This window comes from Dermacentor variabilis, chromosome 9 (assembly GCF_050947875.1).
Source record: "Dermacentor variabilis isolate Ectoservices chromosome 9, ASM5094787v1, whole genome shotgun sequence".
NCBI classification, from domain to species: domain Eukaryota; kingdom Metazoa; phylum Arthropoda; class Arachnida; order Ixodida; family Ixodidae; genus Dermacentor; species Dermacentor variabilis.
Genome location: NC_134576.1, coordinates 131,101,223 through 131,122,909, shown reverse-complemented (window position 1 = coordinate 131,122,909; position 21,687 = coordinate 131,101,223). Strand labels below are relative to the sequence as shown.

General features: G+C 49.3%; 1 protein-coding gene across 2 annotated transcripts in view; it reads left to right on the top strand.

Moving 5' to 3' along the window:
- The window catches only part of LOC142557515 (uncharacterized), a 115,319-nt gene extending 98,381 nt beyond the window's left edge, over window positions 1–16,938 (top strand). The window contains exons 17-18 of one of the 2 annotated variants that reach the window (XM_075669424.1): window positions 2,113–2,223; window positions 6,982–16,938. In XM_075669424.1, the coding sequence (XP_075525539.1) occupies window positions 2,113–2,223; window positions 6,982–16,646 (9,776 nt within the window). In that variant the 3' untranslated portion in view covers window positions 16,647–16,938. Of the gene's footprint in view, window positions 1–2,112; window positions 2,224–5,304; window positions 5,365–6,981 lie in introns of those variants that run through there. The other variant, XM_075669425.1, reaches the window with a different exon arrangement.
- The last annotated feature ends 4,749 nt before the right edge of the window (window positions 16,939–21,687 follow it).

Here is a 21,687-nt window from a genome sequence, read left to right as displayed (position 1 = left end):
GAAAGCGAAGGCGAAGCACAGCAATGGCTGCGGAGACCAGCGCTGCCGAGATCGAGAGCACGTTCTTTTGTTCCGTCCAGTCATCCGTCCTCTCGGTCGGGACTGTTCTTATACTCGACAATTTGAAACTACCTAAATTCCAGCGCCAAAATGTAACGACTGCGTCCAAGAAAAGAAAAGAAGAAGAAAAAGCGGGAAGAAAGAAATGCACATAGACTTGGTTAAAGTTAAGAGCCGCGCGAAACGTGCGAACTTCTTGTGTGTGTACGTGAGTGTTTGCCATAATTAGCGCACGCGCAAGGATAAAAACACATCTTCTTAAAGAGGTCTGACTTCATACAAATGACGCGAGCCCAAATTAATCGAAATGCTCCCAGTAAATGGGAGCAAGGATGGGCAGGTTCAGTCTGGGCCGTTTTTCATCGCACTCTGGGCCCGCCGGGAAGCCCGCGACTCACCTCTGGCGCTTAGATGGCACTTAATTAACCCGACTGACTTCTCGAATACGCGGACGAATTGTCAGCGCCGTTCACGCCGGGGCCGACTTTCCGCGAGTGACGCGCCTAATATAACACGACGCGCAGATGCTGTGCAGCCGGCGTTCTTCGGTGCAGGATGGGGGCTGTCTTCTTCGAGTAAAAAAAAAACTAACAAAAACATAAACAAAACAAAACAATACACAGCTGTGCGACGCGGGACGAGCGTAAGCGAGGCCTCAGAGACGAGAGCGTTCTCCTCGCGGCTCTTGTCTCATGTCAGCCCCCTGCCCTTCCCTTTAACTCTTTCCACCTCTTCGGCACGGGTTGACATAAGTGAGCCACGATCTCTCTTAAAATACGAGCCGCGCGTGACCGAAGTGTCCCATCGCGCGGCGCGCAAATCGTTCGCCCCCGCATGTGTAGGAAAGAAGGAAGACGGCCTCCGCCCTTTCCAGGATCCCTCTTTCACGCCCCTACAAACACACGCGCGCGCACACACACAGACACCAAACACACACAGCCCACACCTTGCCTTTCTTTACGACGAAATACAAGCCCGTATAACGGCGAGATCGCGACTGACTCGCGTCCATGACTCCCAGCAGTCGCGGTCGCGTGATTTATTTCCGATCGCTGTGTTATATATGTGCCCGTGACATAGCCGCGAATATTATATGAAAGGAGCGCTCCCGGTGCTTTTTGACGGGCAGTGATCGTATATAAACGAAATAATGCGGCCGATCGACGTCCGCCCTGTTCCTGCCGCGTTTCCGTAAAGTGGCAGTGGACATTGAGCGTGCCCATTTCCTTCTAGAGGGCGCGTCAGTGCACTCTCGAGTTTTTTTGCGTCCGTATACACTTGGAAGTTGCACAGTGTTGTGCACGCTAGAAAGAAAGAAAGAAAGAAAGAAAGAAAGAAAGAGAGAAAGAAAGAAAGAAAGAAAGAAAGAAAGAAAGAAAGAAAGAAACGCAGACCCAACGCAATGTTGGAATCTGAATGACGCGAAGCTTGTCTTATTAGTTTATCAAGTCAGGAGCAGCTGCAGATGACACGAACACAGCCTCTTCGCCTGTAGCTGTTAGCTGTGTACGTTACGAGACCGAAGGCGACGTACGATGCTTGCAGAGCTAAGCATGGTGATGAGAATTGGACACTAAGAGAAGTAAGACCCATATCTAAATACACTCAAGGCTTATACACCTTCTGTCACAATGGCACACTCATTCTGATGGATCATTAGACATGTGGCCCCTGTGTCATACGTGTCATACGATAGTTTTTATAGGTCTGCGTTATTAGCGATGGGTGTAAGGTATATGTGTCGTTTGTAGGTGCGAGAAATATAAAAAGAAACAGCCGATGTGCTGTTACAGTTTGGCTAACCACAGGTGGCATTGCAGAGTCAGACAGAAGTACTAGATCCTGACGTCACAACTCACAGACGATCACGAAGTAGGAGAAGTCATGCGGATGTCGAAAGATAGTTATGGAGGGACAGGTTCTCTTAATGCTGCCGCAACACCATTGAATTAAAAGGAATACAGATTACATAAGCGTTTCTTCTGTGATTGGTAAGTATCGTGCTGGCAGTTTTTCGGGACCAAGCGCTCTCGGCCCGTTCCTTTTGTCCAGGTTCGGACAAGTGCGCCTTCGAGAGGAAACACCCAACAACGACGCTGTCACCGTGGGAGACCATACCAACCACGGAATCTTCGATGACCGAAACCCCATTCCTCGAGGAAGGTATGCGCCAGCCGGGTTGCCATATCCTGACGCGGACTCACATGCAGACTGATTCTCTGTGACGTCATGGCGCCTAGCATAGAGTTTCGTGCAAAGATCACTAGAGGAAAAATCTGGCGCTAGTGTCTATTGGAGCTGCGACTATGGTGGTCAAGTCAGCATGGTAATAGAGAGTTTTAGATTAGGGGACGCAAGTGGCTTCCTTACGCGAGAACTAGGGACCACGGTACTGTACATGCGCAGACCCCCTACGTCAGTGTCTGCGCATGCGCAGTACCGTCACCCCTAGTTCTTGCGCACGCAAGCCGCTTGCGTCCCCTAACCTAAAACTCTCTATTTATGAGTGGTACATGGACTTGGCTAGAAACTTTGTACTTCGGCCCTAAAATGACTTCGCGACTCCGCAAATTGGTCATTTTCAGCGAAACATTGCATCATAAATGACACAATTCGCAGTGATTACGTCACGCGAACGCTTGAAGCCACGAGCATGAAATAGAGAAATAAACATGGGCCAATTATGATTCCTTTAAAAGAGCTGAACATTCGCAGCGTCAGAGTTCTCTCTGACAGTTTTCTGCAAATTTGCAAATCGATCATCTTCAAAAACAAATCGTTTTGTTGTAAGTGCAACAATTTGCAATGCCCTTGGTGTGCGCGGAGTTTCGTTGTCTTTCTGCGTTTAGGAAAATTGGATTGCATAGAAATTTGGCCGATCAAAGTCAGATAAAGCGTAATAAGTAACGCAACAAGGTCGTCTGGAGCCGCAAACACAAAGCTTATTGACAAATCCGTGTGTTATCCATAATTTCCGCGGTAGCATTATAATAGCAGCGCCACAGTTCCTTCCAGTAGTTTTAGTAGGAAACTCTATGGGTTATAGAAGAAAGAAAGAAAGAAAGAAAGAAAGAAAGAAAGAAAGAAAGAAAGAAAGAAAGAAAGAAAGAAAGAAAGAAAACCAGGGACCTTATAGTGCAAGGGTTCTCGTCGATTCTCGTCAATTCTCGTCGATTCTCGTCGGCAGCTGCTGGTGCAAAAACGCGTCGCAGCGCTTGTTCGGTCCTAAATAAGCTGAGATCCGGGACGCCTCTCATAAACTAATAAGGTCATACTTTTCAAAATAAATGTGCGAGTCTTGATGCTACATGAAATTACATGACGCATTCCTGTAGGCTCCATATCGTTCTTTCACGTGTGAAGCAAAACTTTTGGGGGCGAACGCGCGCTGTGAGAGAAGCCTCTAGCCTTCGTGTCGTTGCCTTCTATGTATAGATAGCTTCTGCTCACGTCATCCTAGGCGCCATGTCGTTGAACCTGCACAGTGAGCAGCAGCGCCCATTGGAGTCTGTCTCGCGCGGTTCGAGCACTTTCTAACACAGCCGGTAGGGCAGCAGGCGCCTCTCCAGGGCTTTCCATCCTCCGTGGAAGTGGGTTACCTACGGCAGTGAGCATGGTATACTGACGTCACCCTAGACACCATATTGGAGAACGATCGTGGCGAGAATAAGCGGAGTATAATAATAATAATAATAATAATAATAATAATAATAATAATAATAATAATAATAATAATAATAATAATAATAATGTTTATTTCCGATCAAGAAAGATGCAGGAGGCTCAGTGACCAATCACAGTCAAGTCGTTGTTTCCTGCGGTTTAATGACCGAGCAGAAAAACAAAGAGAAAGAAATGGAATGAAAATAATGGTTAGAAAATATGGCACTAGCTTTAATTTGTGACTTTTTTCGCAATAGTTTGTCAGCTACAAGCCTCGCACGTGTTTTAGTTCAACTTAAGCAATGATAGTTGTCGAGTAATGCCAGGCATATTTCTAAGAGCGTCCCAGATAATTACGTGTAGTATTCCCAGTTAATGCTAGTTAACGAATGACGAATGTCATGGCGTATTCTGCACTGCCACTGGTATGCAACTTTCGTTTTCCACACTGTATTTTGGGGTGCGGGGCATTTTGTTTCAAACGAGCCTAAACTGCATTATAGGTGAGTGAACGAACGACATTTTGAATCTGGGTGCGCAGACGACAGTGCGTTAAATATCCCGCGTTTCTTAATAACTTTCTAAAAGCACTCAGAAACGTCGAAGAGTTAGGTAAAATTCATATAGTAGGGCACCACTGCTATCCGCCCTTGTTGAATTGTACCGCGACGCGACCAAAGTACAGGTTTTCTAAACCAGATGGCGCCACCAATCCGGCAACCGGAGTGATTCCAGGCCATGCTGCTATTGCGGTAGCGCCGCGATGTTAGTTGTCGCCGTTTGACGACGCGGCACCGCTTTTGGTGCAGTAGGTTCCGTCAGAAAGAAGTTTGCAGGAAATTTGTAAGTTTGTAATTTAGGGATAGCCTGAATCCTGAAGTTAAGCGCGACAGAAAAGAGAACTTCAAGTCTGAAACGAATGGAAAAGAAAACCTAAAGAGAAAATAAAACTCTAACTTTTGTTTTGAGTAGCGTTCGCGCAGCATCTTATGCCAGCATAGCTATCAGCTCCGGGCACTCTCTTCCTGCCTCTATCTTTCCATTGTTTCTCCTTTCCCGCACTGCTGACCGATGCTCAGGGGTCAGCCGTTCGGTGGACGGCGTGGCTTTCCTCCTCTTTGTAGTCCAACCTCTCTCTCTCTTTCTCTGTATCTACCTCAAACTGGAACTGAATTGGAACAATATACCAGATTTATTTTTGTATATATAGACTACACAGAATTTTAAGGAAATTGCCTCTCACACATAGCACACCGACAATCAGAAACAGCCTACTGGGAAAAAAAAAGAGTTTCGCTTTAAAAATTGCAGTTTCACCCGTAATGAAAAATAATAACGGGATAGCGGACGAAACGCAATGTACAGGAAACGTTACATTGTTTTCCGCGATGTTGGAAGGAGTGAAAATGCGCAGGTACGCGCGAGCGGTCGAGAAGAAAAGGAAGTGCGAGTCGTTTTCATTTGAGGAAGTTTGCTTTTTTTTATATCATATTGCCACCCGGTTCGTGGACTATCCCCCACAGTCTGTTTGTGCCGTTGAATAAGGCAACATCATCATCATCAAGTTGTGCCTACCGGTGATGAATTGGAGACACCTGGTGATGCCAGATATAGTAGTTTCGAGACTGGCTCCATCTCAAAGTAAGTGATTTATTTATGCGCCTTCGAACGCCTTCTCAGCTTCGAAATAGTCCCTTTGCGCAGCACTACAGCAGCACACCCCATTGTCCCCGCCAGTTTGCGAATTCTTATACGTCTTCTTTGCGGAAGAAGTTGAGCACCATTTTGCGATTCGAGCTTGAATTGAAGCAATCGTGCCACGAAGTCAGTTTTGCAAGCTGTGTTTCTTTAATTTTGCGAAGAGAATGAAATAAGCGGGAGCCAAATCTCACAAAGATTTATCTCACAAGGGTAGAAATCACGTTGTTTCTTGCGAGAGACACGCATGGATGATTTGTGACAGAGTGCATCTTCGTCGTCCAGCATCCAGCCTCCCTCAGACGCGGGCTAAAACTTGGCAGTAAAACTAGCTGTTCATGGTCTGGCCATTCAGGACGAGTTCTTGATGAACTATATACCGTGAATGCCCGCATAACACGATAAGCGTGCACTTTGTCGAACTGCGAACATGGCTTTCTTTTTTTTTTTCTTTCGTTGAAACGCTGGGATTTTGCACTGCAGCGACTGTAGCTTCGTCGCAGGGTCGTCGCACCCGTAGAAACAAGTTTCGTTGCTACGGTGACGACCGTCGACGGGAAAGACAGGAAGTTCGCCAGGTTTCGCTCCCTCTTATTTCGCTCTATTTCCCAAAATTAAAGGCCCATACAAAGGTCATCATTTTTGACACCATTGCTTAAATGAAGCTGGAATCGCAGAAGGGTGTCCGACCCGTTCCTGAAAATATACTTCCAGAACATGTCCGCGAATTGGCAGGAACGGTGGGATCGCTGAATTGCTTCTGAAGAGGGGCCATTTCAAAGGTGGCAGTGTTTGAATGCACATGAATAAATTACTCTCTTCAGAGCAGTCAGTCTCAAAACTTTTTTTTCTTTTTTTTAAACCGCATCGCAAAAGACATTACCTTCCTCCTCCTTGCCTATCCTGCCTAAACCACAGATCTCCCTTAATTCATCGGCTTTATAGCTTCTCACAGCTGGATTCGTTCGGATCTTATGAAATGTATTACATATATTTGAGCTAACCCATTATTGGTCCATTGGTGCGTGCACAATGTGTATGGGCGCATTCCCACGCTGCCTTTTTCTTTTCGAAAATGGATTGCTCCCGCGCATATGCGAATGAACAGCGTTGCAGACAGCATAACGTCGCATCGCAGCGGAAGATGCCTTATGGTACCTAGAATTCTTGGGATGGGTCCGCAATTCGCATGCGACAGTTTGAGAGACGCGGGGAGTAGTGGGCGACGTGGGAAGTATACCTGCCTGCATCGTCGGAAGAGTGTTTGATGCCTACGAGTACTACGCTGATTCTGCCTTACTTAATTCGTGCACTAATGGACGCCATGTTTACAAACAAGGGATCAGCCATAACGAAGGATATTCTGGGTCCCGACAACCTGGTTAAAAGGCTTTTCTCTGTACAGCCATCGTGAACATGCCATCCCGGAGATGCAATGTCAGTTTCGCTAGACAGCTTAAAGTCGCTTCGATCATCCGCTGAGTTGTAGAATACTTTTGAGAGATGGTGCATGTACACGTGTTACGTGAGATCCGCTTATTGATGCATCTTTACTCGCAGGGGTGACCACTGTGCCCCCGGCCACCACCCTTATCACGCCGTTCACGGAAGCAACGATTCCTTGGTACAGCGTCGGTTCAACCACCCTGCGCACCCTGAAATACTCTCCCAGCGTCACTCCAGAAGAGGGTGCAACATTTCCCGAAACACCGCTCCCAGGAGCTTCGACCGAATACCCTACAGAGTTCCCGCTGTTCCCGCAGCAACAAGCCACGCGTCCCTCTCTGCCAACCGCTTCGATTGCGGCAACAACTGAGATTGGAATGCCACCCGAAGCAGCATCACCATCCACGGGCCTAGTGCCGGCAACATCGCAAAGCGTTTCGCCGGCGCAGCTACCTAGCGTGGCGTCGATGCCCCACCAAGAGGCCTCACCTGCATCTCCGTCTGAAGTTTCCGTTATCCCAACTACGGAAACCTCTTCGCCCCATGGCGCGTCATTTACACCGAACGAAGCAGTTCCATCGCTTCCATTCGGCATTTCCATACCGGAGACATTCCCGCCTGGCGCGTCCGTTTTCCCAACAACCCAAATGTCGTTGCCATCTGTCTTGCCGAGCGAAGAACCTGGCGCTTCCATCCCGACAATTTCGAACGCCGCCACAGGACCTGATACTATGACAGGCGGCACCCCAACGTCAGTCGCTCAAAAAGAAGACACCGCCATGCCACTCGGAACTTCCGTAATGCCAACCACAGAAGTGTCATTGCCAACCGGTGCTTCAGGTAAACCGAATTTTATGCCTTCCGTTTCTATGGGTCCTACCGTGTCGGACACAGAAACTGCCTTTCCAGCCGTGGTAACACAGAAAGGAATTCCCGCTACATCCCTACCCGGCGTATCGTTTATTCCGACAGGTTCAGTATCATTACCTTCTAGCATGTTTAGTCAACCAGTCACAGGGATTCCCTCGGTTACAGGGGGACTTTCGGTGCCAGTAATGATCACAGGCACGCCGCTATCCTTTCCCCATGAAGAAGTCAACGCTTCGTCTCCACCTGGACTGTCCGTCGCACCGACCACTGAAATTTCTTTCCCTTCTGGCGTATCAGGAGAACCCACCCTCATTGTTCCAACATTATCACTGGGTATTTCAGTGCCAGAAATAACTGGCACTCCACCAACCATCGCTCAGAAAGAAAGTACCGCGACAATACCATCCGGTATGTTAACTGCCCCTACAAGTGAAACGTCTTTTCCTTCTTTTATGACGGGTCCATCCACGGGAGTCGTGCCTACTTTCTCACCAGGCGTTTCATTCCCGGGTACATACTCTGTCAGCCGACCACCTACATATACAGAAGGTACAAATATAATCCCATCAGCCGTCCCCGTAACACCTACAACTAAGGTATCTTTGCCGTCGACATTACAGGGTCAGCCGACCGCATTCATCCCGTCTATGTCACAATCAGTTTCTACTCCACAAGCAGCAGCTGGCACACAGTTACCGAGTCGTCCATATCTCACAGGGACATTTCCATCAGGTGTGTCAATCATTCCTACTACAGAGGTATCGCGACCATCCTCTGAGCAACAACAACTCACAACTATGGTTCCCTCGGTATCGGCTGGCGTTTCTCTTGTAAACACAGGTATTGGCACACTGCCAACATCGCCTCAAAAAGAAATGACGACCCCATTCTCTTCAGGTCCCTCAGGTTTGCCAACAACAGAAGTATCACTGCCATCCGGTGCCTCAGGTCAACCAACGGCTGTTGTTCCTTCAGTATCACTGGGCGTGTCTGTACCAGGAACACAAACAGGCAGTCAACCGGCTCTCCCCTATGGAGAAATAACGACTCCGTTTCCGTCAGGTCCTTCAGGCATACCATCCATGGAAGTGCCAACAACTGGTGTTCCAGGTCAGCCTACAGCTATTGTTCCCTCTGTATCAGTAGACGTCTCTGTGACTGAGGCAGGAGAAAGTCGTCCACCGTCTTTCCCAAAAGGAGAACTCACTTCGCCCTTCCCGACAGGTCCCTCAGGCTTACCAACTACGGAGGTATCAATACCTTCTTTTATTCCCGGTCAGCCGACAAGTATAGTGCCCCCAGTACCAGGAGTTTCTGTGCCAGAGACACAGACCAGTAGTCCACCGTATTTCCCACATGGAGAACTAACGACTCCGTTCCCGTCAGGTCCTTCAGGTATACCAAACACAGAGGTACCACCATTATCTGGTGTTACAGGTCAGCCTACAGCTATTGTACCCTCGGTATCAGTAGGCGTCTCGGTGCCAGAGACAGAAGCTAGTCGTCCACCAGCTCTCCCCCCGGAAGGAATCACTACGCCATTCCGGACAGGTCCACCAGGCTTACCAACCACGGAGGTATCAATACCATCGGGTATTCCAGGTCAGCCGACAGGCATAGTTCCCTCAGTATCAGTAGGCGTTTCTGTGCCAGAGACACAGACCGGTAGTCAGCCGTCTTTCCCGCATGGAGAACTTACGACTCCGTTCCCGTCAGGTCCCTCAGGCATACCAAACACGGAGGTACCACCATTATCTGGTGTTCCAGGTCAGCCTACAGCTATTGTTCCCTCTGTATCGGTAGGCGTCTCGGTGCCAGAGACAGAAGCCAGTCATCCACCAGCTCTCCCCCCGGAAGGAATCAGTACGCCCTACCCGACAGGTCCATCGGGCTTACCAACCACGGAGGTATCAATACCGTCGGGTATTATTGGTCAGCCGACAGGCATAGCTCCCTCAGTGTCAGTAGGGGTTTCTGTGCCAGAGACACAGACTAGTAGCCCACCGTCTTTCCCGCATGAAGAACTAACGACTCCGTTCCCGTCAGGTCCTTCAGGCATACCAAACGCGGAGGTACCACCATTATCTGGTGTTCCAGGTCAGCCTACAGCTGTTGTTCCCTCTTTATCAGTGGGCGTCTCCGTGCCAGAGACAGAAGGAAGTAGTCCAGCACCTTTCCCCCAGGAAGGACTCACGACGCCCTTCCCGACAGGTCCATCTGGCTCACCAACCACGGAGGTATCAATACCGTCTGGTATTACAGGTCAGCCGACAGGCATAGTTCCCTCAGTATCAGTAGGCGTTTCTCTGCCAGAGACACAGACTAGTAGTCCACCGTCTTTCCCGCATGGAGAACTAACGACTCCGTTCCCGTCAGGTCCTTCAGGCATACCAAACACGGAGGTACCACCATTATCTGGTGTTCCAGGTCAGCCTACAGCTGTTGTTCCCTCTTTATCAGTGGGCGTCTCCGTGCCAGAGACAGAAGGAGGTAGTCCACCACCTTTCCCCCAGGAAGGACTCACGACGCCATTCCCGACAGGTCCATCAGGGTTACCAACCACGGAGGTATCAATACCGTCGGGTACTCCAGGTCAGCCGACAGGCGTAGTTCCTTCAGTATCAGTAGGTGTTTCTGTGCCAGAGACACAGACCAATAGTCCACCGTCTTTCCCGCATGAAGAACTAACGACTCCGTTCCCGTCAGGTCCTTCAGGCGTGCCAAACACGGAGGTACCACCATTATCTGGTGTTCCAGGTGAGCCTACAGCTATTGTTCCCTCTGTATCAGTAGGGGTTTCGGTGCCAGAGACAGAAGGCAGTCGTCCAGCCTACCCCCAGGAAGGACTCACGACGCCCTTCCCGACAGGTCCCTCAGGCTTACCATCCACGGAGGTATCAATACCGTCTGGTATTCCAGGTCAGCCGACAGGCATAGTTCCCTCAGTGTCAGTAGGGGTTTCTGTGCCAGAGACACAGACTGGTAGCCCACCGTCTTTCCCGCATGGAGAACTAACGACTCCTTTCCCGTCAGGTCCTTCAGGCATACCAAACACGGAGGTACCACCATTATCTGGTGTTCCAGGTCAGCCTACAGCTATTGTTCCCTCTGTGTCAGTAGGCGTTACGGTGCCAGGGACAGAAGGCAGTCGTCCACCAGCTTTCCCCCAGGAAGGACTCACGACGCCCTTCCCGACAGGTCCATCAGGCTTACCAACCACGGAGCTATCAATACCGTCGGGTATTCCAGGTCAGCCGACAGGCATAGTTCCCTCAGTATCAGTTGGTGTTTCTGTGCCAGAGACACAGACCGGTAGTCAGCCGTCTTTCCCGCATGGAGAACTTACGACTGCGTTCCCGTCAGGTCCTTCAGGCATACCAAACACGGAGGTACCACCATTATCTGGTGTTCCAGGTCAGCCTACAGCTATTGTTCCCTCTGTATCAGTAGGCGTTTCGGTGCCAGGAACAGAAAGCAGTCGTCCACCAGCTTTCCCCCAGGAAGGACTCACGACGCCCTTCCCGACAGGTCCCTCAGGCTTACCAACCACGGAGGTATCAATACCGTCTGGTATACCCGGTCAGCCGACAGGCATAATTCCCTCAGTATCAGTAGGGGTTTCTGTGCCAGAGACACAGACCAGTAGTCCACCGTCTTTCCCGCATGGAGAACTAACAACTCCGTTCCCGTCAGGTCCTTCACGCATACCAAACACGGAAGTACCACCATTATCTAGTGTTTCAGGTCAGCCTACAGCTATTGTTCCCTCTGTATCAGTGGGCGTTACGGTGCCAGGGACAGAAGGCAGTCGTCCACCAGCTTTCCCCCAGGAAGGACTCACGACGCCCTTCGCGACAGGTCCATCAGGCTTACCAACCACGGAGCTATCAATACCGTCGGGTATTCCAGGTCAGCCGACAGGCATAGTTCCCTCAGTATCAGTAGGTGTTTCTGTGCCAGAGACAGAGACCGGTAGTCAGCCGTCTTTCCCGCATGGAGAACTTACGACTCCGTTCCCGTCAGGTCCTTCAGGCATACCAAACACGGAGGTACCACCATTATCTGGTGTTCCAGGTCAGCCTACAGCTATTGTTCCCTCTGTATCAGTAGGCGTTTCGGTGCCAGGGACCGAAAGCACTCGTCCACCAGCTTTCCCCCAGGCAGGACTCACGGCGCCCTTCCCGACAGGTCCATCAGGCTTGCCAACCACGGAGGTATCAATACCGTCGGGTATTCCAAGTCAGCCAACAGGCATAGTTCCCTCGGTATCAGTAGGTGTTTCTGTGCCAGAGACACAGACCAGTAGTCCACCGTCTTTCCCGCATGGAGAACTAACGACTCCGATCCCGTCAGGTCCTTCAGGCATACCAAACACGGAGGTACCACCATTGTCTCGTGTTCCAGGTCAGCCTACAGCTATTGTTCCCTCTGTATCAGTAGGCGTTACGGTGCCAGGGACAGAAGGCAGTCGTCCACCAGCTTTCCCCCAAGAAGGACTCACTAAGCCCTTCCCGACAGGTCCATCAGGCATACCAAACACGGAGGTACCACCATTATCTGGTGTTCCAGGTCAGCCTACAGCTATTGTTCCCTCTTTATCAGTAGGCGTTACGGTGCCAGGGACAGAAGGCAGTCGTCCACCAGCTTTTCCCCAGGAAGGACTCACTAAGCCCTTCCCGACAGGTCCATCAGGCTTACCAACCACGGAGGTATCAATACCGTCGGGTATTCCAGGTGAGCCGACAGGCATAGTTCCCTCAGTATCAGTAGGTGTTTCTGTGCCAGATACACAGACCAGTAGTCCACCGTCTTTCCCGCATGGAGAACTAACGACTCCGATCCCGTCAGGTCCTTCAGGCATACCAAACACGGAGGTACCACCATTATCTCGTGTTCCAGGTCAGCCTACAGCTATTGTTCCCTCTGCATCAGTAGGCGTTACGGTGCCAGGGACAGAAGGCAGTCTTCCACCAGCTTTCCCCCAGGAAGGACTCACTAAGCCCTTCGCGACAGGTCCATCAGGCTTACCAACCACGGAGGTATCAATGCCGTCGGGTATTCCAGGTCAGCCGACAGGCATAGTTCCCTCTGTATCAGTAGGCGTTTCTGTGCCAGAGACACAGACCAGTAATCCACCGTCTTTCCCGCATGGAGAACTAACGACTCCGTTCCCGTCAGGTCCTTCAGGCATACCAAACACGGAGGTACCACCATTATCTGGTGTTCCAGGTCAGCCTACAGCTATTGTTCCCTCTGTATCAGTAGGCGTATCCGTGCCAGAGACAGAAGGTAGTCCACCACCTTTCCCCCAGGAAGGACTCACGACGCCCTTCCCGACAGGTCCATCAGGGTTACCAACCACGGAGGTATCAATACCGTCGGGTATTCCAGGTCAGCCGACAGGCGTAGTTCCTTCAGTATCAGTAGGTGTTTCTGTGCCAGAGACACAGACCAATAGTCCACCGTCTTTCCCGCACGGAGAACTAACGACTCCGTTCCCGTCAGGTCCTTCAGGCATGCCAAACACGGAGGTACCACCATTATCTGGTGTTCCAGGTGAGCCTACAGCTATTGTTCCCTCTGTATCAGTAGGGGTTTCGGTGCCAGAGACAGAAGGCAGTCGTCCAGCTTACCCCCAGGAAGGACTCACGACGCCCTTCCCGACAGGTACATCAGGCTTACCAACCACGGAGGTATCAATACCGTCGGGTATTCCAGGTCAGCCGACAGGCATAGTTCCCTCAGTATCAGTAGGCGTTTCTGTGCCAGAGACACAGACCAGTAGTCCACCATCTTTCCCGCATGGAGAACTAACGACTCCGTTCCCGTCAGGTCCTTCAGGCATACCAAACACGGAGGTACCACCATTATCTGGTGTTCCAGGTCAGCCTACAGCTATTGTTCCCTCTGTATCAGTAGGCGTTTCAGGGCCCCAAGCAGAAACCACAAATCCCCCTTTTGGCACTCCCGGCTTCACTGCTACATTGCCATCAGGAGCCTTCACTGTTCCGACTAAACAGATGTCACCTTCTGGAACACCGGGCCAGCCAATCTTTCCTTCGGGCGTTCCTTCTTTCCCAACAACAGAGGTGCCGATTCAGTCGGGTGCATCTAGTGAACAATCGACAGTTGCTCCCTCAGTATCACTGGCCGCATCCGTGCCTGAAGGAGTGACTTTCCCACAACCAACGTTTTCCGAAGAACACGTGAGTGGAGCCGGGGCCCCTTTCCCAACTACCGAGCTTTCTGTACCATCTAACGCGCAACTTAAGTCAACCTTGTTTCCTTCTATGTCAGTAGGTGTGTCGGTGCCACAGGAAAGAACTCCAAGTTCACTATCATATCCAGCAGTGACAGGAACGTTACCGCCTGCTATGTCTGTCGTTCCGACAGGTGAAGTATCTTTGCCACGCGGTGGGCCTGGTGAGCCCACTGCCATGGTTCCTTCAGCCACCGTTAGCGTTTCCCTGCCCGGGGCATCATTTTCTACAGGAGAGGCCAGCTCCACATTTCCGTCAGGGGGTTCTGCTGTACCTACAACTGAGGTATCATTACCATCTGGTATAACGGGATTGCCGAGCGTAGCGGTACCGTCATTTTCAGTAGGCGTCTCAATGCCAGAAACTTTAACCTCCACTGCTGGGCCGCTTACTGTTGAAACCCGTACTTTACCGAGTGGGTTCCCAGTATCTGAGACTATGCCAGGAACTCCTGCGCCATGGCCGTCATCGCTCCCCCATGGTACTCCCGGTGCTCCAACAAATGTCCCAACACTTTCTTTCGGTTCACCTTCTATTTCTAGTGAGCATCCGCCCACACTCCCTGAGGGAATAAATATTGAAACTGAGACAGGAACTCCTGCTCCATCAGAAGAACTACATGAGACTACTCAACCCTTTACTCCTTCCCCAGTTCCCACAACTTACGCGGGTTTTCCATCTAGTCTTCCTCGCACACCTGTAAGCGTGGTCCCAGAGGTATCAGTCAGTGTTTCAGTGCCTCCTGGATTTGTTCCTACCATAGCTACAGTAACGGCGCCATCGTTTTATGGAACGAAGGTCGCGCCTGATTTCACTTCCACTCCAAGGCCATACCAGACGGGCGGTGTAACGGGGCCCGAAGAAGCCATCAGCACAACCCTTCCACCCAGTTTGTTTACTCCAGAGACTGAAGAAATCAGGATTCTGTTGATGATCATACGGACCGATTTGAAGACATACAAGGTTAACGCCACTGTACTGCATACTTTCTTGATCAAAGCTACAACGATAGGAAGCCATGACGCTTACACTATCATTCTCCTTGCTTTAAAAGACATAAAGGTATCGTGCAAGTACTTGGCACCTTCGGAGAGGATTAAGGTCGCCTATGAAATTGCTCATTACCTGAAGTCGCATGGGACCAGAATAGCGCACGACGTCGTTGTCAAGGCAGTCGGTGTTTTCCTGTGTGCCGTCGACCACAAGGACATAATCACAAAGCTCCTCTCTGAAAACACTTACATGATATCTATCTCGGAAAGCGTAGCGAGTGAGCTCTCATGCCCCGACATGGAACACCTGATACACCTTCTCTACGCGGACCGAAACCGGACAAAGGTGGAAGAGTCTCCCTGCGCTGGAATCCTCTGCGAAGAAGTTCCCGAGAATGTGATGGACACGATCGACATGCTCGTCGACAGATACTTCCCCCAAAAGGCCCACGAAAAGAAGTGGCTGATGCTGGACATCGCAAAAGCGCTCAACTTGCAGCCCGAAGAGGACGAAGAAGGCGACGAAATGGTCTACTACAAGATGGGCGACTACGACGTCTTTCTGGAAGAGCTACGCGAACCGACGATTTCCGACGAGGAGAAGGCCCTGCTTTTCGGCAAGTTTTTCGCCGAGGTGCGCAAGGTCGCCAAGGCTGAGCGCAAGCTCAGGCTTGACGACCTGGAAGAAGTCTGGAAAATGGGCGCCGGCAAGCTGCCCCAGCCCGCAGTGAGGTCGTTCATAGCACTTTTGAAACTTGTCCACAGCAAGAGGCTCTCGCTGAAGACGGAGGAAAGGATCCGTCTGCTCAAGCTCGCTCTCAAGTGCGAAGGTCACGAGTGCACTAAACTCAGCTCCAGTGATATTCACAACCTCATATTCGCGCTGTGCAACGTGGGAATTCGCGACGGCTTCGGCCTCCCAAAGGACCTCAAGAGCCAAGTCACGAAGTTTATACTGACCCTCAAGGACAATTACATCGATTCGATATCAATACGAAGGTGGAAGCGCAGTTCCAGTCTGCTCAAGCCCAAATCGCACGACTATCTCTCAGCCAGCTCCCCGTCGGAATTGCGGTACCTGAAGGACTGGCTCCAGAAGCCCATGTCCTTCTCCGACAACAAAGGGCTCCTCAAGAACACGGGACGCTCTAACGATGACCCCTCTGGCAATAAGAAATCCGTCCTGTCACAACTCTACAACGCTTACGTAAACGAAAAAAGGCCGGACATCAAGACGGTGCTCGCCGAACGGTTGCTCGACACGTACAACACTTCTTTCAAGCATTTCGGCGCCGAATCGGAAGACACGGAAAAGTTTGTGCTGTCCGTGGTGCAGCAGCTGCCGTCGACGACGTCCAGGCACAACGACTTGGTTTTGGGCATTCTGGAGCAATGCATTCGGCGCGGTGATCCCTGTCTAAACATCAGTCGCAGTGAGAGCATAGCGCCCCTTAAAGTAATTATGCAAAACATGTCTCTCAAGCAAAGTCCCCACTTTGTGCGGACCCTAAGTCACGACCTTTTTGCCGCCGCAAAGAAGGCAAGGACGCATATAGACTTGTCTTGGCTCACCGACACCGGCACTGCGCGTAGAACGTCTCAGACGACAGTGCCGCAGGTGCTTCAAGTATCGTCGAGAGCTTCAATATGGTCCTGAAACAAAGGTCTAAATCTAGTGTGATCTAAAAACCATTCTTATAATGATGCGATAAACGAATTTGTCGCTAGCCGCCTTCGCTTGTTTGTTATTGTAATAAATTAGTCCGGCGTTTCTCGTTTTTTTTTTTTTTTCATCGTTGTCTAACTTTCTTTGCCGGCATGTCATATGTGACGTGCTTTTGTACAGACCAGAAGATATGACGTGATCGGTTAAAGTACAGCAAATAAAAGAAAAAGATGGCACGTACCGATACCTGCCAGTCCAGTAAAAGACAAATAAACACCCGTCTCGAGTATCTCTCTCTCTAGCCCTGTTTTGTCTCTCATTTTGTCTGGTGTTCGACCCCGTATATTTGGTGTTCTTGCAATTGGGCGGTCACCAAAAAGGAGTATGCATGATTTTCTACAGAGTAATAGTGCGATTGATCTCCTGCCATCGGCAGACTGCAGTAATTACGATTTCGTCTTTGATAAAAAGAAGCTAAGAATAACTGATTCCAACCGAGTTAAAGAACATTCTGGTGGCACCTTAATGACCTGCTATGTACATACCAAAGAGCTTCACAAGCTTTGCCACATATTTCTTGTTGTATGTAACGACGTGCTACCCCAGTTGGTACGTCGCATAATATCTCCAACGCTTTAAGTATTCAGCGCGTAACTGGGCAAACTAAAACTTTCAACCACTCCTTTTTATCTGTCGCCATTAAAGACTGGAATGAACTACCTGAATGTATGGGGGTGCGAAATCGTAATTACACAGGTGTGCACGGCCTGTCAGCGTTTAAACGCTTCGTTACCATCCGTTATACGCGTTGAAAATTGCACCGCCCATCTATTTCCTCATGTCAATGTATTGCTATATGTGTTTTTGTAGGTTCATATTTTGTATACTTATGTAGCCCTCTTGGCCCGATTTCACATTACATACTGCGGGATATTCTGGAAGTTACCTGCATTTTCTACGTGCGCTTCCCCTTATGTAGTGCCCACAAAGGAGGAATTTAGGGGTATAATAAATGATAAGGCTGATATAGGTAGCTGAACAAAACTATGGAATAGAGGGACCGGACGTTCACACGGTATATCCCCGTAGTAACCCGTACAAAGTCAACACCTTGACAACATGGGTTTTGTCGCCGGCATAGTTAGCTCAATCCTTTACGTGTTGCGTGACATAGTGCACATCTGCAACTTCTCGTAGAAGCCACACACAAAATTTATGAAGTCCGCCGAAAGAACAGCGCGCAACAGTAAGACGAGACAAGACGAAGCGCGCCGTCTGGTCATGTCATTCGTCGCCTTGCCGTTCGCGATGTTCAGTTTGGTACCTATTACCAAAATGACCATTCGTATAATCCGTCAAACTTGTAACGCAACCACAAAGTCAGCGCCGCCGTCACCGGCTGCTCGGACACAAGCCGTTTCTGTTGTATACAGCATACGCACAACGTCAACGTGTTCTAAGCACACCCTACTAATATACAGATACATAGTTGAGAAGATAGAAAGAACCGAGATTTATCTAAAGTTTTCTTTCTCGTTCGGGCGAAGGGCGTTGCAAGGTTGTGGGTCCGCATCGGGCGCGTGCCTCCCCCCTCCCCTCCTCCCCCCTCCCCTTCTCCCCGACGTTTCTCTGTACCAGAGACACTTAAAACGACATTCCACAACAGCCACCTGCTCCGCCCCCCTCTCCCAGCTCTGCAAACACGCATACACAAATTTCTGGCCGTGCGAATGGGTCGGCTGTATCACAGGAAAACGAAACATGGTGGACGTATATTTGAGGACATGCTAGGCCGAGATACGTCATTACACTACAACAACAACGTGCAATGTGGCATATCCACCCTTTATGGGTAACCGAAGTTCCTAGTTCGGAAAACGATCTACGGCGTATCTCAAAAATCAAATTGTTGTGTTTAAATTTGTGAGGCAGCACGCGAGTTATCGAGACGCCTCAGGGGGAAGAGTGCTCCGAATTCAATCAATCAATCAATCAATCGATCAATCAAGCAATCGATCAATCAATCAATCAATCAATCAATCAATCAATCAGTTTATGATTATTAGACATTAATGCATTTCCAATATTTACATTTAATAATTTACCAATTTAATACAGAAGGAGGTCCCAAACAAAACATTCAGGGGGACCGCCTGTTATAACATGCATAAAAATGTAGAATATACGAGTAGGTTGATTTCGATTACCTGGTATTCTTTAAAGGGGTACTACACGAGAAAAAATATTTGAGCTATATTAATCAACTATCCTTCTATAGTAAAAAAAAGGCACTCTGACTATGAGGAATGTCTTGGTCCATCATAACAGACGCAGGAACAAAACACTGGTGAAGACGCCATCTTGGGAAGTCACCGTAGCCGCTCGCCATGATGTCACAATTTCGACGGCGCCTACTCGAGTCTACTTCGTTCTTTTTTTTTTTTTAATTGGTAAAAGTCGACTGCATCGTGTTCTAAAAAAGCAAACTCCGCAAGTTTCGTGAACATTCACGGAGCCACAACGACCGAAATACAAGAAAATATTTTTTGAAATCTGTGACGTCACAATGACGTGTACGCACTGGGGTTCTGGAGCGAAATTTAAAAAAATAATATCGAACTTTCGCTTTTGTTTCTACTACTAATAATCAACCTATTACCAAGAAATTACGGGAAATATATACTTATATGGGTACTTTTAGACAGAGACAGACTAAATCAATTTAAACAGTCTAAATTGAGTTCATCCTTCCCTTCAGTATCCCTTTAACGTCCATTTGAGCCTAAGTACACTCCAAGAAGTAACCTCTAAGCGTAGAAAATTATGCTTTGACCGTATTGAGAAACGAATAAATATTTAAATAAAAACAACATTTACTGATCAAAACTATCCTCGGTGCTATAAAAAGCGAAAATGAACATGGTATACTGTATCCACTTGCCTGCAACACGTCATAGCTCAAACATATGAAAATGTAAAAAAAAAGAAAGGTTGACAGGCTCTTCTTTACCTTAGTGCGATCAAGAATCCCGGATGTACTCGACGCATTCGAAGTTGCAAGAGGACAGTTAATCGAGTTGCTACGGTGACATGTTTTTTTTTTCTTTTACACCACGGAAAAACGTACAGAACAAGGGGAACGCCACGAAGAAGCTCACTTAGTTGAAACCGTTTTTTTTTTTAAGAAAAAGAATGCATTGGCCAACGTCACAGACGAACAAAGAATGCGCAGGCCATGTTGCTCTATCGATAACGTGGCCCTTCCCACTTGATTGCTTTAACGCAGGCTTATATATTTTGTCTGCTTCGATTAAACCTTCCAGTTGAGCGTGAGCGCCAACGTCGTTTTCAGTTTTTCTACCTCACCTATTTTTGGCGGTGTAAAAAAAAAAGGATCGGGAAGCTGTGTGTCTTCTTTGTGGTTAACTCGGTCAGTTACATCAATCTCTTCGACGTTACAACGGGTGAATTCTCGTGAAATTTGTTGCTGCCTCATCAGCGTCGTCAACATGATGGCTTGGTCAACTGCGGGTAAGTACCAAACCTGATTACTGAGTCCTGAGGGCATGCGTCGGGGAAATACGAGAACACGGATCATGTCATGGTTGGTGCAGCGACTGCCGACGAAAACTTGTTCGCTGGACGGCGTCTTACCACCATCAGCATTACCTCTTTTATCAACCTCGAAGCGCGCACCACGATCCTTTGTATTCCTAGAAGCTGTAGGCCTAACCAAGAGACGCGGTGCGTGATACAGTGCTCAAGATGCTGCTTCGTTCAAAAGAAAAAGGGCGTTACCGCTAAGGATCAGCCGCTGTGTGTCAGGCCGGATAAAATTCAAGCCCGGATCATCATCCTCGTCAGCCAACGCCTCAAGCGGCGTTAAATTCTCGACTTCGCACATTACCGCGCTTCACCATCACAGTTTCTTTCGGGCGATCGTACGCCATTTTTTTTTTTCGCGGCGAAGTTGTCAATGGGGGGGGATGGTTGTCTTTCGCAAGAACGTTGGCGAAAGAAAGGAATTGCCACTCGCTCGGTCAATCAATCACTCGGTAAATCATTCAAGCGATCAATCATATATATTTTTTTTCAATGCACGGAGAAACTTCTCTGCGAGTTCTCGAAGTATGCGTAAGGGGTCATCATCAATGTTATGAAACTTTATCCGACCAGTACAAACGGCAACGCTGCGGCCACACGAACTGCTGCAGAGAGCGACGCAAGGTGAATTGATGACGCAAGCAAACTACTGCAGGTGGCGGTGCAGGTGCGCTGATGAGGTTCCCATAATTGTAAGATATCAATCTTTAGCGCTTTATCCATCCGCGTCGAACCATTAACAACCATGATCACTCGTACTGCGGCAGCGGCTGCGTACGGCGCGGCCGCGCAAGGGAGGAAGGCGGATAGCAGCCTTCCTCCATCGTGTGAAAGGCTCCAGGGGAGGGGAGGAAAGGCGAGGGGGGGGGGGGTTCTACTCCAGCGCCGTCTGCGTATGGCGCGGCTACACGGGCCCAATCTTGAAAGCGATCTGCGATGGGGACAGAGTGCGCCGAGCGCTGATAGCTTCGTTCGCTGTGTGTTCTCGCCGCTTAGTCCGCATTGAAGCGAGATGCAGCACGAAGGGGTGAATTCACTCGCTGCTGCGGGCTCCATCTTGAAAGCGATCGTCTTGCGTGACGGACGGATGGACGGGCGGAGCGTTTTGCTCGTTGGTTAAGCATAGGAACGCTTACGCATTTAAAATAAGTAAACCGCCTCGCCAGTCAATGAATCAATCATTTGTGGCGGCACTACTGCGCCGGTTGACGTCAAAGATCGCCGGAGCACGGGCGATGACGAAGTTTAGACGGCGTGCGATCAGGAGAATGCAGACAGACACACTGTTTTATTTCATTTATTATAGGTTTCTTTCACCTCTTCGATTACATTTTTCAGCCTTTATTTTTATGATATTGCCACCAGGTTCATGGCCTATCCCCCACAGTGGCTTTGGGCCATTAAACAAGAAATCATCATCATCATCATC